Source organism: Muntiacus reevesi, chromosome 8 (genome assembly GCF_963930625.1).
Source record: "Muntiacus reevesi chromosome 8, mMunRee1.1, whole genome shotgun sequence".
NCBI lineage: Eukaryota > Metazoa > Chordata > Mammalia > Artiodactyla > Cervidae > Muntiacus > Muntiacus reevesi.
The window spans coordinates 84,937,417-84,956,293 of NC_089256.1; the positions used below are offsets into that span (position 1 = coordinate 84,937,417).

General features: G+C 35.6%; 1 protein-coding gene across 2 annotated transcripts in view; it reads right to left on the reverse strand.

Annotated features, from left to right (window-relative positions):
• Positions 1–18,877, reverse strand: part of RSRC1 (arginine and serine rich coiled-coil 1) — a 398,933-nt gene that overhangs the window by 292,430 nt on the left and 87,626 nt on the right. For both annotated transcript variants that reach the window (XM_065943091.1, XM_065943089.1), the window contains exon 4: positions 9,790–9,963. In XM_065943091.1, the coding sequence (XP_065799163.1) occupies positions 9,790–9,963 (174 nt within the window). The remainder of the gene's footprint in view (positions 1–9,789; positions 9,964–18,877) is intronic.

Here is an 18,877-nt window from a genome sequence, read left to right on the forward strand (position 1 = left end):
CACCACACTTCTAATATTCACAGCTTTTCAACTATCGTTATCCCAGTTTTGGGCTTCCCAGGTGTGCAGTGGTAAAGAATCTGCTTGCCAATGCAGGAGTTGCAGGTTCGACCCCTGGGTTGGGACGGTCCCCTGGAGAAGGGAATGGCAACCCACTCCAGTATTCTTGCCTGAGAAATCCCATGGACAGAGGAACCTGGCGGGCTACAGTCCATGGGGTCACAAAGAGTCGGACACGACTGAGCGCAGCACAGCACAGTCGTTTTACAGAGGAAATTTAAAAGTTTAAGAGGATAACTTGTCTTGTTAGGTAAAAAGTTATGATTTGAGATGACCAAAAAAGATGACTGGGTGTTCTGTCGAGGGTGCCTTTTCAAGTTACCTCCACCTTTCTATGTCCCATATCCGAAGTATTTTTAAATCCCACAAATTCTAGATAGTTGATAACAATGCAAATTACTGTTTTCCAAAGATATTCAAATGATTTGTCCAGAGGAGTTACAACTGTTTTCCCTCCCCATGTGGAAAAGTGCAGTTTTGAATCAACCAAGCAAGTTCATGTCAGGTACTCCTGGTGGCTTACATACAAGCTTGTTCTCTGGATTTTCCTTTGAGCTCTTTATAACAACTTTCTGGGTCCCCTTATTAGCTAATGAGTTAAAAAACAGCTTTGGAATGGGTTTATGTATATGTTTATAAATCATGATATAAACTTTAAAAAAAATCCTTTAATAGATATGTGGTACATATACACCATGGAATATTACTCAGCCGTTAAAAAGAATTCATTTGAATCAGTTCTAATGAGATGGATGAAACTGGAGCCCATTATACAGAGTGAAGTAAGCCAGAAAGATAAAGAACATTACAGTATACTAACACATATATATGGAATTTAGAAAGATGGTAGCGATAACCCTATATGCAAAACAGAAAAAAAGACACAGAAGTACAGAACAGACTTTTGAACTCGGAGGGAGAACGTGAGGGTGGGATGTTGTGAAAGAACAGCATGTATATTATCTATGGTGAAACAGACCACCAGCCCAGGTGGGATGCATGAGTCAAGTACTCGCGCCTGGTGCACTGGGAGGACCCAGAGGAGTCGGGTGGAGAGGGAGGTGGGAGGGGGGATTGGGATGGGGAATACGTGTAACTCTATGGCTGATTCATGTCAATGTATGACAAAACCCACTGAAATGTTGTGAAGTGATTGGCCTCCAACTAATAAAATAATATTAAAAAAAAAAAAAAGAAAGAAAAAAAAAATCCTTTAATAGATCCAAAGAAAACTAAGTCAGAATTTGAAGGTTTGTGTGGATTCTACATAGTTGCAAAGACAAAGTTTCTTCCATCAAACACAACTCACTACTTTTAATCTTGAATATTAAAGATTTTTGTAATACCTCTTGTAAAGGGTCTCACCAAATTTTTATACTCCATGTGATAAAACATATTAAAAAGTCCAGCTTGAGCCTACTTTCACTCTTACCAATTCTTCACATAATTATAATTCCTCAGCTTCTAATGGAATGAAAAAGGAAAATAAAAGTATCTCCTCTCATTCCAAGGCTTTTCACAGTCAAACAACCACAAAAAACAAAGACTGAGCTTATAATTCATGCCATTTAATGCTCTACCAGGCATAATTCATGTCAAATTCCATTGGGCAAACTCTGGGATAATGAAAGTGTACTAATATGATGAATAAGAGAAAGGTGGTGACCTGGGGGAGAACTTATGAAACCAATGTCTCCTGCTCTTGTTGATTATTCTTTTTGTTATGATGGATTTCCTTTCTCAATCTCACCTTTTAAAAAAATTAGACTGCTCCTGTTGAACAAAACTATTCAATAATACCTGGTGACAAATATTCAAACCCACATAATGTAAGTTAGGTGGTAAATTTCACTGTCATATAAAATACTCCTAACAACATAATAAGCCACTGTTATGGCATTCATTCAGTTCATAAGTAAACTGTAAAAGCTTTAAAAAGGAAGAAAAATCCAGCACATGCACTTTCAAGATGTATTTGTTTATCTGTTTAACAAAACTGACAGTACGAAGCTTCTTTTGCATGTTACAATGACATGTGTTAAAGGTATATTTCCTTCGAACCATTTACCCTTCGCCACTGGTGAAAGGCAACAAGATCTCTTTACAAAGTCTCGTCTTTTTCAATAAATTTTGCATGAAAACATGTTATCCTGGCACAAAGTTGCCTGCTGTCACATCCGAAGTGTGATAAATGTTTAATGAAAACAACACCACACAGCTTGGTGTCAGACAACAGCTATCACACAGCCCTGCTTTGATCCAAACAGACACTTAAAAGGAGTTCTAAGCACACTCTGCACCACAGAACTCTATAACCTATATGCAAATAGGGGCAAATTAGCATAAATGACTTCCTGCTGCATAAAGAAATAAGAGGTAAAGAAAAATATGACAGCCTCTAAGAGTATGTAACTGCTGTCAAACTCAAGTCCAGCATTCCCAAACCACTTCCAACATCTTCTGCCAAGCACTAGGTAGGAAAAACCTCATCAACAGGAATTTAATACATGCAATTCTACAACTGAAGATAGGAACATTGCTAAGTTCAAAGCCATATCTTTATACATAGAGTATGACTACTACATGATACTAAACTTCTTAAAACTAATTCTAATACTTTTTAATTATTAATATCCACATTTTATAGAAGAATAAATTAAAGTTCACAGAAAATAACTTGTCTTGTAAAGGAAAAAATGTGGAAGATTTAAAATGAGCATTAATTCTAATTTCTGCAATTTAACTTTCCCAGAATCTAAACCCTTTAGCATACTTTTTTTTTTTTTTTAAGATGCACTATTCATAAAGGCTGGGTTTCCCTTATGGCTCAGCTGGTAAAGAATCCACCTGCAATGCAAGAGATCTGGGTTCAATCCCTGGGTTGGGAAGATCTCCTGAAGAAGGGGAAGGATACCCACTCCAGTATTCTTCCCTGGAGACTTCCATGGACTGTATGGAAGTCCATGGGGTCGCAAAGAGTCAATGTTATTGAGCAACTTTCACTTTCATTCATAATGGCTACATGTTCAAAATATAGCAATTCCCATGAACAAAAAGTATATGTTGTCTCTGTTGATATACTTTCTGTGTTTTTATTATATAAAAATATACCTAAAATAACTTTAATATAAGCAATATAACTTCTAATTACATAGCAGAGTCAACTCTTCCGTGGAAGATTTTACATATAGGGAACTATAAGCCATGGGTTATATCCAAAGCTTAATTTCACTGCTATTCCTGTGACTTCTAGATAAACTTTCAAAGAGACTTAAAGAAGACAATTGATTTAGTGGGAGTCACATTTAAGAAATTCTATTTAAACACGTCCATCTCACATTACCCACCCAAAAGCACTGCTGCAGTGCATTCTGTATACACAGAGGGAAAGTCTTACCTCTCTTAAAGTAGAACGTTTCAGAAAGTTACGCAAAGGAAAAAGTTATCAATTCAAGTGTTTGGGCAAACTATTGCAGAAGTTCTTGAAAAGCTAATGAGGGAATAGTAAAAGTGAAAAGCTTTTACAGTAGTGTCTCATAAAGGAAAATGCATTAGGTTCCTGATGTATCCTAAAGTTACTCAGATTAAGAAAGCATTTTACTTGGCAATAAATGCTTTAAACCAAATTTTCTCAGCTGGTGATTTAAAATCATGATTGAAAATAAATTAAAATCAATCCATTCAAAATCTACTCTTAAGGATGGCACTATGATTTAAAATCAATAGTAGTATGTCACTGGAAGTATTGACATTTATTAACAAATAATTTTCAAAGAAGTCTATAAAGATGTTTTATAGTAGTTGACTATACTTTTATGACTTCCCTGATGGCTCAGACGGTAAAGAATCCGCCTGCAATGCAGAAGACCTGGTTCGATCCCTGGGATGGGAAGATCCCCTGGAGGAGGGCATAGCAACCCGCTCCAGTATTCTTGACTGGAGAATCCCCATTGACAAAGGAGCCTGGCAGGCTGCAGTCCATGGGGTTGCAAAGCGTCAGACAGGACTGAACAACAAAGCACATACTTTTTGGAGGTTGAATAAAACGCTTCTAGAAAAGGCTCAGTAAGATACTAATCCACAGAAGACTTAAATGGGATATACAATGTTCACATCATCAAACCAAGTTATAACTATAATATGTCATGGAAAGTTTCATATTTCTAATTTTTGACTCTCAATAAGAGTTTGCTTAACAAAATGGTATTGCTAGGTGTTCAATTTCAATTTAATAACTCTATTTTTACTAAATTTGTTTTCATGTTGCAAAGACATGTCCCCATAAAAAAATATAATTATCTAATGATACAATAAATATTTGTTCTAAAATTTGGGGGAAAAACTAATATAAACAAATAAAATCTGCATCAATATTTTTAAAATTAAATATTCCTAGAAGCCAAGTTTTCTAAATGTAAAACATTAAAAATTAAAGTCATGAAACCTTCTTGATAAAATCTAAGACAAGGCTTGGTTAGTGTCTTTCCTGTATTAATTTTTCACTCACTGTTGTAAAGAAAGATACCTTTTAATCCCTACAAACACCTGATATCCTCCTAGTTTATATTAGGTCTCCATTCTTCAGCAAATTAATAAAACAAACAGATCAATTTATGATGTTATAAGATAAATCCTAATAAAAACCATTCAAATGCCCCAGAATTTCCAGAACTTGTGCTCAACTAGCTGCTATTTTTAAAAGGTTTTTCAGAATTGTCCTATTACTTTTCCAATTTATAAAATACTCCTTTACCCATTATTGTACTTATTCTCCTTGCTTTCTACTTCATAAATGTATGCTTTATGTCTTATCAATATTTGTAAATATTTGTATTTTCAAACTGGTTTGATGAAAACAAAAATTGTTATGCATAAAGAAGCAGACTCTCATGAGCTGCTGTTTTCTCTTATACGAGAAAGCATGTAGGTTATTTAGTACAAGCTAAAATCCTTGTTGCTGAGTTATACAATCATGATGAGCTGATACATAAGTTCTAATTCAATCATTTGTGAATTTTTTTTCCTTTCTCTCCACCTACATGCATTCCTTAAATCAAATTTCAAAGATCCAATGAAACGATCACAAAAATACATTTCACTAAGTCCTAGAAATTTTTGTGGTTTTACTAATATAATGAAAAATAATTTCAAATAAACAGATGAGATGCTAATGTGGGAAAGCACAGAAGAAAGGCAGAAAGGAATTAATCTTTTACTAATAACAGATATCTGACCCAATCATCTAAAAATAAGGCACAGAAGATTCTTTCAGTTTTCTTTAGCTATTTCCTAGGATTTAAGTAACAGCATATCACTTGAACTCAAACACTACAGATCATCATCAATAACTATGGATTGTGTGCTATTAAGAGTCAGGATAATATTGTTAGTGAATGTGAATTAGAAGCCTAACTCTGCCATTTATTTAAAAGTCATATGATCACAAGTCTTCATCTGTATAAATGGGATAATAAAAGTACGTATTTCATTAGGTTAGTATGAAAATTAAATGAGATACTATATGTCTAGCAAAATTTCTAAAACTTAGAAAATATACTTAAAATGTTAGATGCTTATTATAATATCCACAGTAAGCAAAGCATTTTGTTCATGTAGACCTCATCATAAAATTACTTGATATTTCACTGGCTTCTCACTGCCTATAGAATTAACTCTAATATCTTTAATATAACATATAAACTGAAAGTGAAAGCTGCACAGTCGTGTCCGACTTTTGTGACCCCATGGACTATAGCCTACCAGATTCCTCTGTCCATGGAATTCTCCAGGAAAGGATACTGGATTGGGTAGCCTTTTCCTTCTCCAGGGGATCTTCCCAACCCAGGGATCAAATCCAGGTCTCCCACATTGCAGGTGGACTCTTTACCATCTGAGCCTCCAGGGAAGCCCAAGAATACTGGAGTTGGTAGCCTATCCCTTCTCCAGCAGATCTTCCCAACCCAGGTATCAACCCGGGGTCTCCTAGTTGCAGGTGGCTGCTTTACCAGCTGAGCTACCAGGGGAGCACCACAACATATAAGGAGTTCTGATAAACACCTCTCATCATTATTACTCTTCTATAAACCAATCCCATTGGACTTCAGTTCCTCAAGTATGCCATACTCACTTTGCCTTCCTCCAAGTATCAATATTTCCACATGAAGTTCATTTTACATACAACATTCTATCCCATCTTCTCCTTCCTTCACTGTATAAAAATCACATCTTCAAAAAAAAAAAAAAAATCACATCTTTAAGAGCCCATCCCTAACATGCTGACTAATTTAGGTTGACTAGTTTAATGTTCATGAAAATACCTTGCAACTAGAATATGTCAAGACTGAAGATGAAACCCAATGTGCTGAGACTGGCCTGTTGGAAAAATAAAAAGGGTCTAGGTCTGCTTACCTCCAAACTGTTGGTTATATTAGCAATAAATATACTTATCGTTTAAGCCAGAGGTTGACAAACTACAGCCCTTGGGCAAATCTAGCCAGCTGCCCATTTTAAAAAAATAAAGTTTTATTGGAATTTAGCCATGCCATTCATTTAGTATTATCTATGGCTGCTTTCATGCTAAAAGGGTAGAGTTTAGTACTTGCAACAGAGACATAAGGCCCAGGAAGCCTAAGTTATTTACTATCTAGCTCTTCAAAAAAGCTTCCTGCCTTTGGTTTAAGCTACATTTAGTTAGGTTTTGTTACTCATAGTCAGAAGTATCCTAACCATAGGAGTTAGTTTCCTTTTGAAACATTCATCTGATTTCACTGCAATAATTTATCTATCTTCCTTTCTATATATGCTTATTTTGCCACCTGCATGAAATCTCTCAGTAGGATTGCAGCCATTATGTACCGATTACTTAACATACACATGACAAATAAAATGCATTCAAATATTGTTGACAGAACAAGTGAACAAATGAATGTGTGAGCATATCTGATCAATAACCAATAAATTTTTATTAACAACAATGTACATCCAGCCTGGATGGCATCACCGACTCGATGGGCATGAGTTTGAATAAACTCCGGGAGTTGGTGATGGACAGGGAGGTCTGGCATGCTACGATTCACGGGGTCACAAAGAGTCGGACACCACTGAGTGACTGAACTGAACTGAACTGATGTACATTAGGTATTCTGAGTGAGAGAAAAGAGCATATGACAGCATGCTCTGTCCTAAACGGCTTAAAAATCAGGTTTACAGACTTCCCTGGTGGTTCAGCAGTTCAGATTCTGCACTTCTAACACAGGGGGCGTGAGTTCGATCTCTACTCAGGGAACTAAGATCCCACACACAGCACACTGCAGCCAAAACACTAATAAAATAAAATGAAATTGTCTATTTAAAAGAGAAAGAAAAATCAGGTTTAGGAAATAAACATGAAAGCTGTGGGAAAAAAATATTTAAGTTATTTCTGAAGCAAAACAGGGGGCATCTGTCATATGTAAGTACTACCATATTGAATGTATATATCAATAATAGCCCCACTAAATCCTGATTTTAGATCATACCAAAGGGTATGAATTTGTGTGTACTTAGAACTAACTAGAAGGAAGGGCACACTGACATAATACCACCCAGTCCTATGGTCCACTAAAACCATGAAGATGACTGAATCGGGCTATTCACTGCTTTCTGGCATCCATACTCAGGGCCCTTCAACTGACACCTCATGTTTTGACCCTGTTCATTACCTTTGTTCGGAGAAGGCAATGGCACCCCACTCCAGTACTCTTGCCTGGAAAAATCCCATGGATGGAGGAGCCTGGTAGGCTGCAGTCCATGAGGTCGCTAAGAGTCGGACACAACTGAGCGACTTCACTTTCACTTTTCACTTTCACGCACTAGAGAAGGAAATGGCAACCCACTCCAGTGTTCTTGCCTGGAGAATCCCAGGGACGGGGGAGCCTGGTGGGCTGCCATCTATGGGGTCACACAGAGTTGGACACGACTGAAGTGACTTAGCAGCATTACCTTTGTTGAGATTTAAGAAATAATGACAAATATGATATTATTATCTTATATACCTGTCATCGAGGAATGAGTCTTTTGAACACAACAAACTCTGAGTGATCAAAGAATCTAACTGTAGAGCCGGCCCAGACCTTCAAGATTACTGTCACCATATGAGACCCTTTCCTAAAACTACGCAACCTCCTTATTTATTCATGCTCTTGTTTTCTCTTACCTTTAAAATGTCCCATACAACACTTTATGTAATATCAACTTTATTCTAAAAGTGTAAAAGTTGGTGAAGTAGAAAGCGAAGATTTAATGACCAGTAAAAATCATAGTCACATCACATCTAAAGCATAAAACAAAAGGAGGAGAGAAAAAAAGGAACAAGGAGCAAGGTATTTCCTTGACTGACATAATTTATTTGTCCTCTTAGTCCATATTTTCCAGTCTTAGAAACTTACTCTACATGCTCTCTTCCAATCTATTATTCTTCTGACTTTTACCCCTTATCAATATATTCCCCCCATACCCTCTCTGATCCTCATTTCATTCTAACTCTGGCTAAGTCAGCCTCTCTATCTTTAAAGCCAGATATCCAACTCTATCTCTAATATTCAACAATCCTTAAAACTAGAAGAAACAGAACTCAGGATTTTATAGGGCAGTGACTGCTCAATGTACATTAAAGGCTGCAGGGTGATCAGGGAAAAGAAAGTCACATAATAATGTAACACATTCCCAAAATCCACTATAAATGGATCATTTCAAAGAATACATAAAAGCCAATAATCCAGGCAGTTTTATATAGTATCACTGTAAATCCAGATAAAAATAAGCATACAGACAACTGTGAAAAAGAAAGGGATGGGAAGAGTTCCATATCCTTCAATAAACTTAATTCTTTATAGAATCAAGATCTCAAGGAACCATATCAAAGATGTTCGCAAGCTCGTCAATTTAACACTGAGAAGGGATACACTAAAAGACAAAATCCGTGTCTGAGATGCTGAAGTGAACACACAAAGGGTGCTGAAAGAATGACAAGAGAGGACAAATTCTAAGATGCTCCACTTCACAGAATAAAAGACCCCAATGTCACTTTGGAAAAACAAATAAGAAGCTGTAATTTAAGCTAATAAAGATTTTGTTTCATTTTAACATCTTCTAATTAAATAAACAATTTTGAGTGGACTTCAATATCCAAACATCCAAAATTGGAACAACTCTTTTAATGATAACAATTCCAGAAAAAATAAACTCCGGGTCTCATATGCACATACACTCATCTAACACACACATATATCTTTATATTAAGGAAGTCCTCATTCTACATCGAAAGAAGTCTTAACCAATAGTAAATCATGTGGTTCCCTTCCTTATCTTTTTTCTTTTTCTCTGAGTTTTAATAAGCTAATATACATCTTCAATCATAAATAATCTTCAAATCTTAAGTATCATATTCATGATAAGGAAAATGGAACTTTCCTAACAAATTATGTAAATTTTCCTTTACTGACATAATAAGTTTTGACAGTACAATTTATTTCTAAGATTCATTTTATAAATACTAAATGAAAACAGGAATAGAAAGGAAGTACAGTAAAAATTTGAGATAAGTATTTTGACTTATCTTTTCTTCTTTCTCCCTTATATTCTCCCCTTTTTTCCATCTAAGAAGCACATCGGAAGATGAAGATACAGTTTTACTGCTGGCATGGAATCGCTGAGTCACCACTGCTTTAGATTACCCGCGCTTCAACTTACCCACGCTTGATGTTGTGTGATTCCTTGTCCTTGCCTTTATCCTTTTCCTTTTCTCTTTTCTCCTTATCTCTGCCTTTACGTCGTTCTCTATCCCGAGACCGACTACGTGTTCTTCTGTGGCTGGACCTTTCACTGCTTCGACTGTGGGAACGTGGCCGAGGTCTTGATCGGGACCTACGGTAAGTAGATTTCATTAAATACATTGAGAATATAATTTATATTATGAAATAAAATTTTTTTAATTATCTGAAAGAAAAGGATTTAGTTTTAATTAAGGATTCAGTTAACTCTGTGAAATGAGCATCGAAAGGTGATTCTTTATGAATAAGTACTCTGCTAAGTGATATGTGAGGGAAACACAGGGTGCCAACTTTACAAAAATATAAGATTTAGTCAAAGAGTGTTTGTTCAGGTTTTCACGGGTTCCTGGTGGCATAATGGATATGAATCTGCCTGCCAACACAGGGGTATGGGTTTGACCCCTGGTCCAGGAAGACCCCACAAGCCTCGGGGCAACTAAGACTGTGCAATACAACTACTGAGCCCGCACTGTAAAGTCCGTGAGCCGCAACTACTGAGCCTGCCCACCTAGAGCCCATGCTCTGCAACAAAAGCAGCCACTGCAACGCGAAGTCTGTGCACCACAACTAGAGAGCAGCCCCGGCTCTCTGCAACTAAAGAAAAGCCCGCACACAGCAAGGAAGACCCAGTGCAGCCAGTAAACTAAAAAGAAAAAAAAAAAAGCGCGCCAGCCTTGTAGCACTGCAACCAGTTTTCAAAAAAGTGTTTAGTCAAAAAAGTCTTAAAGTTCAAATCAAGTCTTCAATGCTGAAATCTCTTCAAGATAAAATAACAAATCTAAATGGATCTATTCTATTCCCCAAGAATTAGGATCTTCCCCATCCCTACAAACTCTGCTTCTATTAATATATTGATTCAACATAATTTCCTGTGTTAGTTACATTAAAACTATTCTTCTACATAACCCAGCTTATCTTTGCATTAAATGAAGGACAGTATTACATCGGATATATTATGTGCCTTTAAAAAGTAAATATTTTTAAATCCTGCCCTACAGTACCAACAAAAAAAGTCTCTAACAGATTGATGATCAGTTCTACAGAAACTATAAAAAACTGTCTGAAGTCACTGAATAGTGAGTGAAAGAAGGCACTGACCTATAAAAGGAAAAAATCTTACTATTTAAAGATGTTGCTGGTTTATTTAACGTAATTTCAAGCAACTTGGTTATGGACCAAAAAGAACCAGCAATGACAACACTTGGAAAAAAGAAACAACAACAAAAAAGATTGTTATTTTATGAGTTTCTTTTCTGAGGACAAGCCTAAGTCTGTGCCATGCAGGACAGCTAAAACTCCAATAGAGAACCTTAAAATTTATGGTCTAAAAAACTAGAACAAAGACTCAGGGAAATCATCACCAATTGAAAATTAAAGGGGAATCTTGGGAAAAGAGTCAGGGGAGAGATAGCCAAAAATTGTAGCTGTAAATGCTATTCAGACCTCTGGCTGAATCTTAAATCATGCAGGAGGGGCAGACTCCAACCAGCTAAGGAAGGAAGAACTGAACTAAATATTTAACTGCCCCTAGAGAGACTAATGACTGAACTGAACTGAACTGAGAGAGACTAATTCAACTAATACATATTAATGAGTTCATTTAATTTTCTGCTTTAAAAAAAAGGTAAACAGAAAAGGTCATATTCTTCAGAGGAATATAACAGAGTCCATAATATTCGAAACATGACATTCATCATGTCCATGATAAATTCAAAATTACTAGGTATACAATGAACATGAGAAATGTAACAAAAGATATCAACCCTGGGATGAGTCAGATGTTGAATTAGCAGGCAAGGATTTTAAAGTAGTAGGTATAACTATGTTTGTCCTAAATATAAAGCTAAGAAATTTTAGAAGAAAAACAAGAAAGAAAAAACATTCTGTAACGGAAACAATACAATATATGAAATTAACATTATACTAACAGAGGCCAGAAGCAGATGGGTAGCAACAGAAGGGGAAAGCATTGTGTGCTTGAAGATAAACTGAAATTGTCCAATCTGAAGAACTAAGAGGAAAAAAGATGGTTAAATGAAAAGAAAAACACATCTTCTGTAATCTCTGTGACAATATTAAAATATCTAACATGTTTATTTAAACTCAGAAGTAAAGTAGAGAAAATAATGAGATAGAAATCAATGTTTTTTTTTTTAAGTGGTAGTCAAAATTTCCCCAGATTTAGTGAATAAAAAACTTACAGGGACTTCCCTGGTGGTTCAGTGGTTGAGAATCCACCCCTGCAATGCAGAGGGTGTGGGTGTAATCCCTGATTAGAGAACTGAGATCCCACAGGCCTTGGAGCAACTGAGTCCTTGTACCACAACTAAACAGCCCATGTGCCACAATGAAAGATTCTGTGTGATGCAATGAAGACCCCGCCTGCCACAACTAAGATGCAGCCAAACAAATAAGGATTTTTTAACTTACAGTCAAGAAGTGTAATGAACTCCAGAATAAATGTGAAGACCATGACTAGTAATACCATAGTCAAGCTCATGAAAACTAAAGATAAAGCAAAATCTTGAAAATATTCAGAGAAAAGTTGACACATTACATACAAGAGAACAATAACATGAATTATCACTGGCTTCTCACAGAAACAATGAAGATCAGAAGACAGTGGAACAAAATTCTTAACATGGTGAAAGGGGCGGGGGAAACCAAACTGGAATTTTATACCCAGCAAAAATATCCCTCAAAAAATAAAAGTAAATCAAAGGCATTTTTGAGATAAAGGAAAAGTAAATCATAATCATCAACAGTTAATAATGTAATTACAGTCTGTATTCAAGTGAATTCTTCAGGCTAAACAGAATGATAAATGGTGGAAACTTGGACTTTTAGAAAGGAAATAAAGGCCACTAGAAATGGTAAATCCAGGGGTAAATATTAAAAAATACTTCCCTTAATTTAGTTAAAATACATATATATTTTAAAGTAAAAATTTTAAAGTAAAAATTATTTTTAGTAAAATAATTTAAAGTAAAAATTACAGTGTTTTACTATAGGGTTTATAATTAAAGTAGATATAATGCATGTAATCCCTAAAGAATAAATAATGGGGCAGGTAAATGAACATATACAGTTAGAAAGTTTTTACATTTCAATGAACAGTGAAATATTAACTCTAAGTACACTGAAATGGTAAGGGTATATATGTAATCCTTACATTGACCACTTACAGGAGAAAAAAAAGGAGGAGGAAGAGGAACAAAATACAAAAGTAAAGCTAAAAACCCCAACAATGAACTAAAAGAGATTTCTTTAAAAATATTCATTAACCCAAAAGGAGGCTGAAAAGGTTTACATGCCTTTCCATAAGACTTTCAAGATTAAGCAATTTCTGGCCAAGAAACAAAAACAGAGCTGTTCCATTCTCCAATAGATTCTGATGAAAACAAGTAATAAACCAAGTATAACGCCAAGATGAGACACTGGAGAAGAATCAAACTGGGTCTATATGAAATCACATAAGAGATGGCACAAATATTTATGCTATGTCAAAGTCGCTTACATCCTATCACTCTGAAAGTGTCACTACTATCTGGACAGTTGGATGAGTTTTATTGGGAAAATGATTTTTCTCTTGTTTCTATAGTTTTGCACTAGCAGGTTGGTTTGGTAATAAATACATGAGACCTTTTGCTTGAGAGGGGAAAAAAAGCCAGAGTTTGTCCAAATAAATAAATTTTAAAAATTTTTTTATATTAGAGAATAGTTGATTAACAATGTTGTGTTAGTTTCAGAAGTACAGCAAAGTGATTCAGTTATACATATACATGTATCTTTTTTTTTCCAAATGTTTTTCCCATTTAGGTTATCACAGAGTATTGTGTAGTTCCCTGTGCTATACAGTAAGTCCTTGATGATTAAGATATGCACTAAATATAGATAAATCATGTAAACACAAAACAGCTGGAATGAATACAATAATATCAAATAAACTAAACTATCACCCTAGATACTGCCAAATTCTGGTTTCCCAAGAATATCAACAGATTTGGTAAATCCCTAGATACACTAATCAAACAAATAAGAAATGAGAAAATACAAATCATCAAAGAGATTTGAAAAAAAGATTGTGGATAAGGAGATCACAGGAACTAGTCTTGGGTACTTAGGACATATATAGGGCTTGAAGAAAACTATATGAGTTTTCCTGGTAGTAAGCTCTGTCCTTTTTCATCCCTAACTGGTTCATTCAGTGAGTAAAGAGCGATACTGCATCATGAGATCACAAACTTTTTTTAAAAAGTGATTTTGACAAGTGACAATATTTATTGCCAGGTTTCCCTGGTGGCTCAGTGGTAAAGAATCCATCTGTCAATGCAAGAGATGCAGATTCAATCCCTGGGTTGGGAAGATTTTCTGAAGAAGGAAATGGCACTCCTCTCCAGTATTCGAGCCTGGGAAATCTCACGGACAGAGGAGCCTGGAGGGCTATAGTCCATGGGGTCACAAAAGAGTCAGACCCAACTTAGCAACTAAACAACAAACAACAAAACAAAACAATATTTATTGCTAGGAATGTCAATATGGGTTCATTATCCTAATTTACAAACTGTAAATTGGCATGATTTTCTCTTTGACTACTTCTTCTCTTAATTTTGACACACTCATCTTCCATATAAAAAATTTTTTTTTTAATTTTTCAGTGGGTTTTGTCATACATTGATATGAATCAGCCATAGAGTTACACGAATTCCCCATCCCAGTCCCCCATCCCACCTCCCTCTCCACCCGATTCCCCTGGATCTTCCCAGCCCAACAGGCCCGAGCACTTGACTCATGCCTCCCACCTGGGCTGGTGGTCTGTTTCACCACAGATAACCCTCCCCTTCTCCCACAGAGTTCAAAAGTCTGTTTATTTAGCAACAATCTAACTCCAATACTTTGGCCACCTGATGCGAAGAACTGACTCATTTGCAAAGACCCTGATGCTGGGAAAGATTGAAGCCAGGAGGGGAAGGGGTTGACAGAGGATGAGATGGTTGGATGGCATCACCGACCCGATGGACATAAGTTTGAGTGAGCTCCGGGAGTTGATGATGGACAGGGAGGCCTGGTGTGCTGCAGTCCACGGGGTCACAAAGAGTCAGACACAACTGAGTGACTGAACTGAACTGAACTGCCCTACAGACACTTATGTATTCATTTCTAGTTAAATCTTTTATTATATGTGGGTATATAAAAATTTTAACAGATAATTCTACAATCTTTGAATAATATTCAGTCAGACTTTAAAGTTTTTGGATGAAAAGAAAGCAATAATAATAAAAAAGGGGGGGAACCTTTTCTGTGATAACCATGGCCACTACATATACAGTATACACACACACACATACACACACACACACACACACACAGAGTGTATTATCTTAATTAGGTTTTACATTATAATTCTGGCAATTAGTTTTCACTGAACTAGTAAAAATATAGAATAGCAAAAGAGAAATGAGCTTAAACTCTTAACAACAAATCCCTAAGAGTTTTTCTTTTTTTAAACAAAACTTTTAAGTTCATTTCTAAATGAGAGTCCCCTTGGACTGCAAGGAAAGTGCAATCCCCTTGGACTTTGAGGAGATCAAACAGCCAATCCTAAAGGAAATCAACCCTGAATATTCATTGGAAGGACTGATGCTGAAATTGAAGCTCTAATTCTTTGTCCACCTGATGCAAAGAGCCAACTCACTGGAAAGATTCTGATGCTGGGAAAGATAGAAGGCAGGAGGAGAAGGGAACAGTAGAGGATGAGATAGTTGGATGGCATCACCAATTCAATGGACATGAGTTTTAGCAAGGTCTGGGAGTTGGTGAAGGACCGGGAAGTCTGGCATGCTGCAGTTGATGAAGTCGCAAAGAGTCAGACATGACTGAGCAACTAAACAACAAAAACAACGAAGAAAAATACACTACTGGACAAAATGCAGACTCATTTGTAGACTATAGATAAGGCAGATATTGGTGAAATCATGTATTTATGGTATCTTAAAAACTAAATGTATATGCTCTTAATATATCCAAAGCCAAAGAAGTATTAAATCTACATATAATGCTATCCTCAAACAAGTTACTTCCTCTCCGGACATCTGTTTCCTCACCTATAAAATGCTGATAATATCTACCATTCAATATTATTATAAGGATTAAATAGTAGTACCAGCTGAATCGTGAGATAGCAGACAGGTGATTTGGGAGTAGGTAGGCACTGAGAAAAAAGTAACTGTGGGATGTGCTAATCCAAATGAATGAGTAAAATCTGAACCAGAACATATGAAATGTTTCCCTCATATGACAGCTAATCCAGTACAAGGAAGTATTATACTTCTGACAGACTTTTAAAATGTTAAGTCTGACTAAGGATTACAGTTTCAATATATTTCTCTTATATACGAAAGCAAATAATAATAATCTTGATTAAAGATTATTGTCTTCTCCACAGGAAACCTTAGCAACCAAACACATGATATTCGCCAGTTTTCTATAACAGGAAAATCGTGTCACCCATCATTCAAGCCTTTGGAAAATAGAGATACTTTTTAGGGTCCAGGAAGGCATTATAACATAAGGACAAAAGGCCTAAACTAGCCCTGTCCCTGAGAAACCAGAAAGTAGGATAATTCAATCACCATCATAGCAAAAATAAACACCACAACTAGAAGCCTTCTATCAATTACTTATCTGCCTCACTCTTCCCACTGCAACTACTTTCCTAATCTCTACTTCCTTCCAACCTACCCAATACCTGAAATAAACTCAATTATCTCCAACTTCATCTTATAATTTTTCCTAACACAAAGACTCAACTGTAGAAAACATATGCCTAACATTTTTCAAAAATATTTTGTTCGTTATGTCTTCATACAAGCAACATGTCATTCTGTATTTTTTTTTTAATAAATGTTGCTGATATGGCTCAATGACATATGATAGCAATAGCACATGCATAGTTTAAGTCACTCATAATGTCAAATTAAAAGAAAATAGTAAGTTTTAAAACATCATGGCATAAAATATAAGCTACTAGTTTCCCCTCCTCAATGTTTTAATATTCATTATTTTAATTATCATATTGTAGGCCTCTTAACTTTGCTAATAGACTACAAGAAGCAAAACATAACTCTGGAGAGAATAAACAGAAAAAAGATAGCAAATCCAAAACATAGTTTTTACAACAATATTATTAAAGGCTGTTAAAAAGGACCACAAAAAAAAAAAGACCACAAAATTAAATACATATTTTAAATGAATTAAGCTGCTGACTTCTTTGCAGTCATAAGAATTACACAATTTTGAGTAAAATACACATCCTAGACTATTCACAACCCTGTTTATTAAGTAAATTTAATTACATATTTGAAGGATCTCCATCAAGAATAAAAACTAAAGAGTTTTCCTTCTCTGACCACAGAAACAAAAAAGTCAAAGAAACTATACTACAATTTACAATGCTATTTTCCCCTCATTCCTTAAATAAATACCTTTCTGATAAATCACTCCAGAAGTCTCTAGAGTACCAAAGCCAATATGGAGATATATTATAACCAAAGAAACATTTGATAAAAAATGTGGCACTCTAGAACACACAATATATAAGTAATAAATGGACAGTAAGATGTCTATTATACCAGATAAATGCTTTCAATATCTACAGAATAGGAAGAATCACCATAACATCCCTACATAAAATGAATTACTGCCCTCAAAAGCCAATTTGTCAAGTTTCTTAATTGGCTAATAAATTCTAAACACATGTAATCAAAATAAATATCCTAATATTTTATCTTTCAAAAAAATAACGACAATACTTCAAATAGTCTCAAGTAGAATACTATAAAATAGACTATATTTACCATAAAATAAAACAACTATAATTAAAATTATATTATAATTTTTATATTGATTAAACTAACATGGATTCCATGTCAAGATGACATTTTGAACTCAGATATCTACTTTTATCTCCAATTACAAAACAACTAAAATCACACCAAACAGGAGTTAAAAAAAAAAGACATATGCTCAGGGAAAGAGATACACTTTTGAAAAGGGAAGTGTCCACTCCTGGCTTAGTGGTAACAAGAAGGAGAAAACAAGGTGCTGAAGCTCAGGGCTCTATAAAAACAAGATGACATCAAAGGATCTGAAAACAGACCTAGCTTTCCCCATAAAGTTTCCCATTTATTAAAGAAATTCCACCTCACTGTATTAATGATAGCACACTGCCATTCAAGAAACCTTGTAAGTCACACAAAATCTTCAGCCCATCAATTAAATTGTCTGTTACTGTCAATCCAGGAAAATTCTGTACATTATCATGAACAACAACAAAAAAGAATCTAGGAAATCCCTGGAGGTCCAATGGTTAGGACTCTGAGCTCTCACTGGCAAGGGCTTCAGTTCAATCCCTGAATCTAACATCCATACAAAGCAACTAGAAGAAAACAAGCAAAGTTAGACCCAAAGTTTTTAACTGATAACAAATATACACCACAAAAAAACAGAGCAGAGGAGACTATACCATTCAAATATGAATTGTGGTTGTTGTTCAGTTGCTAAGTTATGTCTGACAATTCTTTGAGGCCCCATGGACACCAGGTTCCTCTGTCCTCCACTATCTCCCAGAGTTTGCTCAAATTCCTGTCCATTGAGTCAATGATGCTAACTAATCATATTACCCTTCTTCTTTAGCCTTCATTATTTTCCACCATCAGGGTCTTTTTCAATGAGTCAGCTATTTGCATCAGGTGGTCAAAGTATTGGTGCTTCAGCATCAGTCCTTCCAATGAATATTCAGGGCTGATCTCCTCTAGGATTAACTAGTTTGATTTCCTTTCAGTTTACCGGGCTCTCAAGAGTTGTCTCTAGCACCACAATTTGAAAGCATCAATTCCTCAGCACATAGTCTTCTTTATGGTCCAAATCTCACATCCATACATGACTAATGGAAAAACCAGAGCTTTCACCATACGGACCTTTATCACAAAAGTGATGATTTTGCTTTT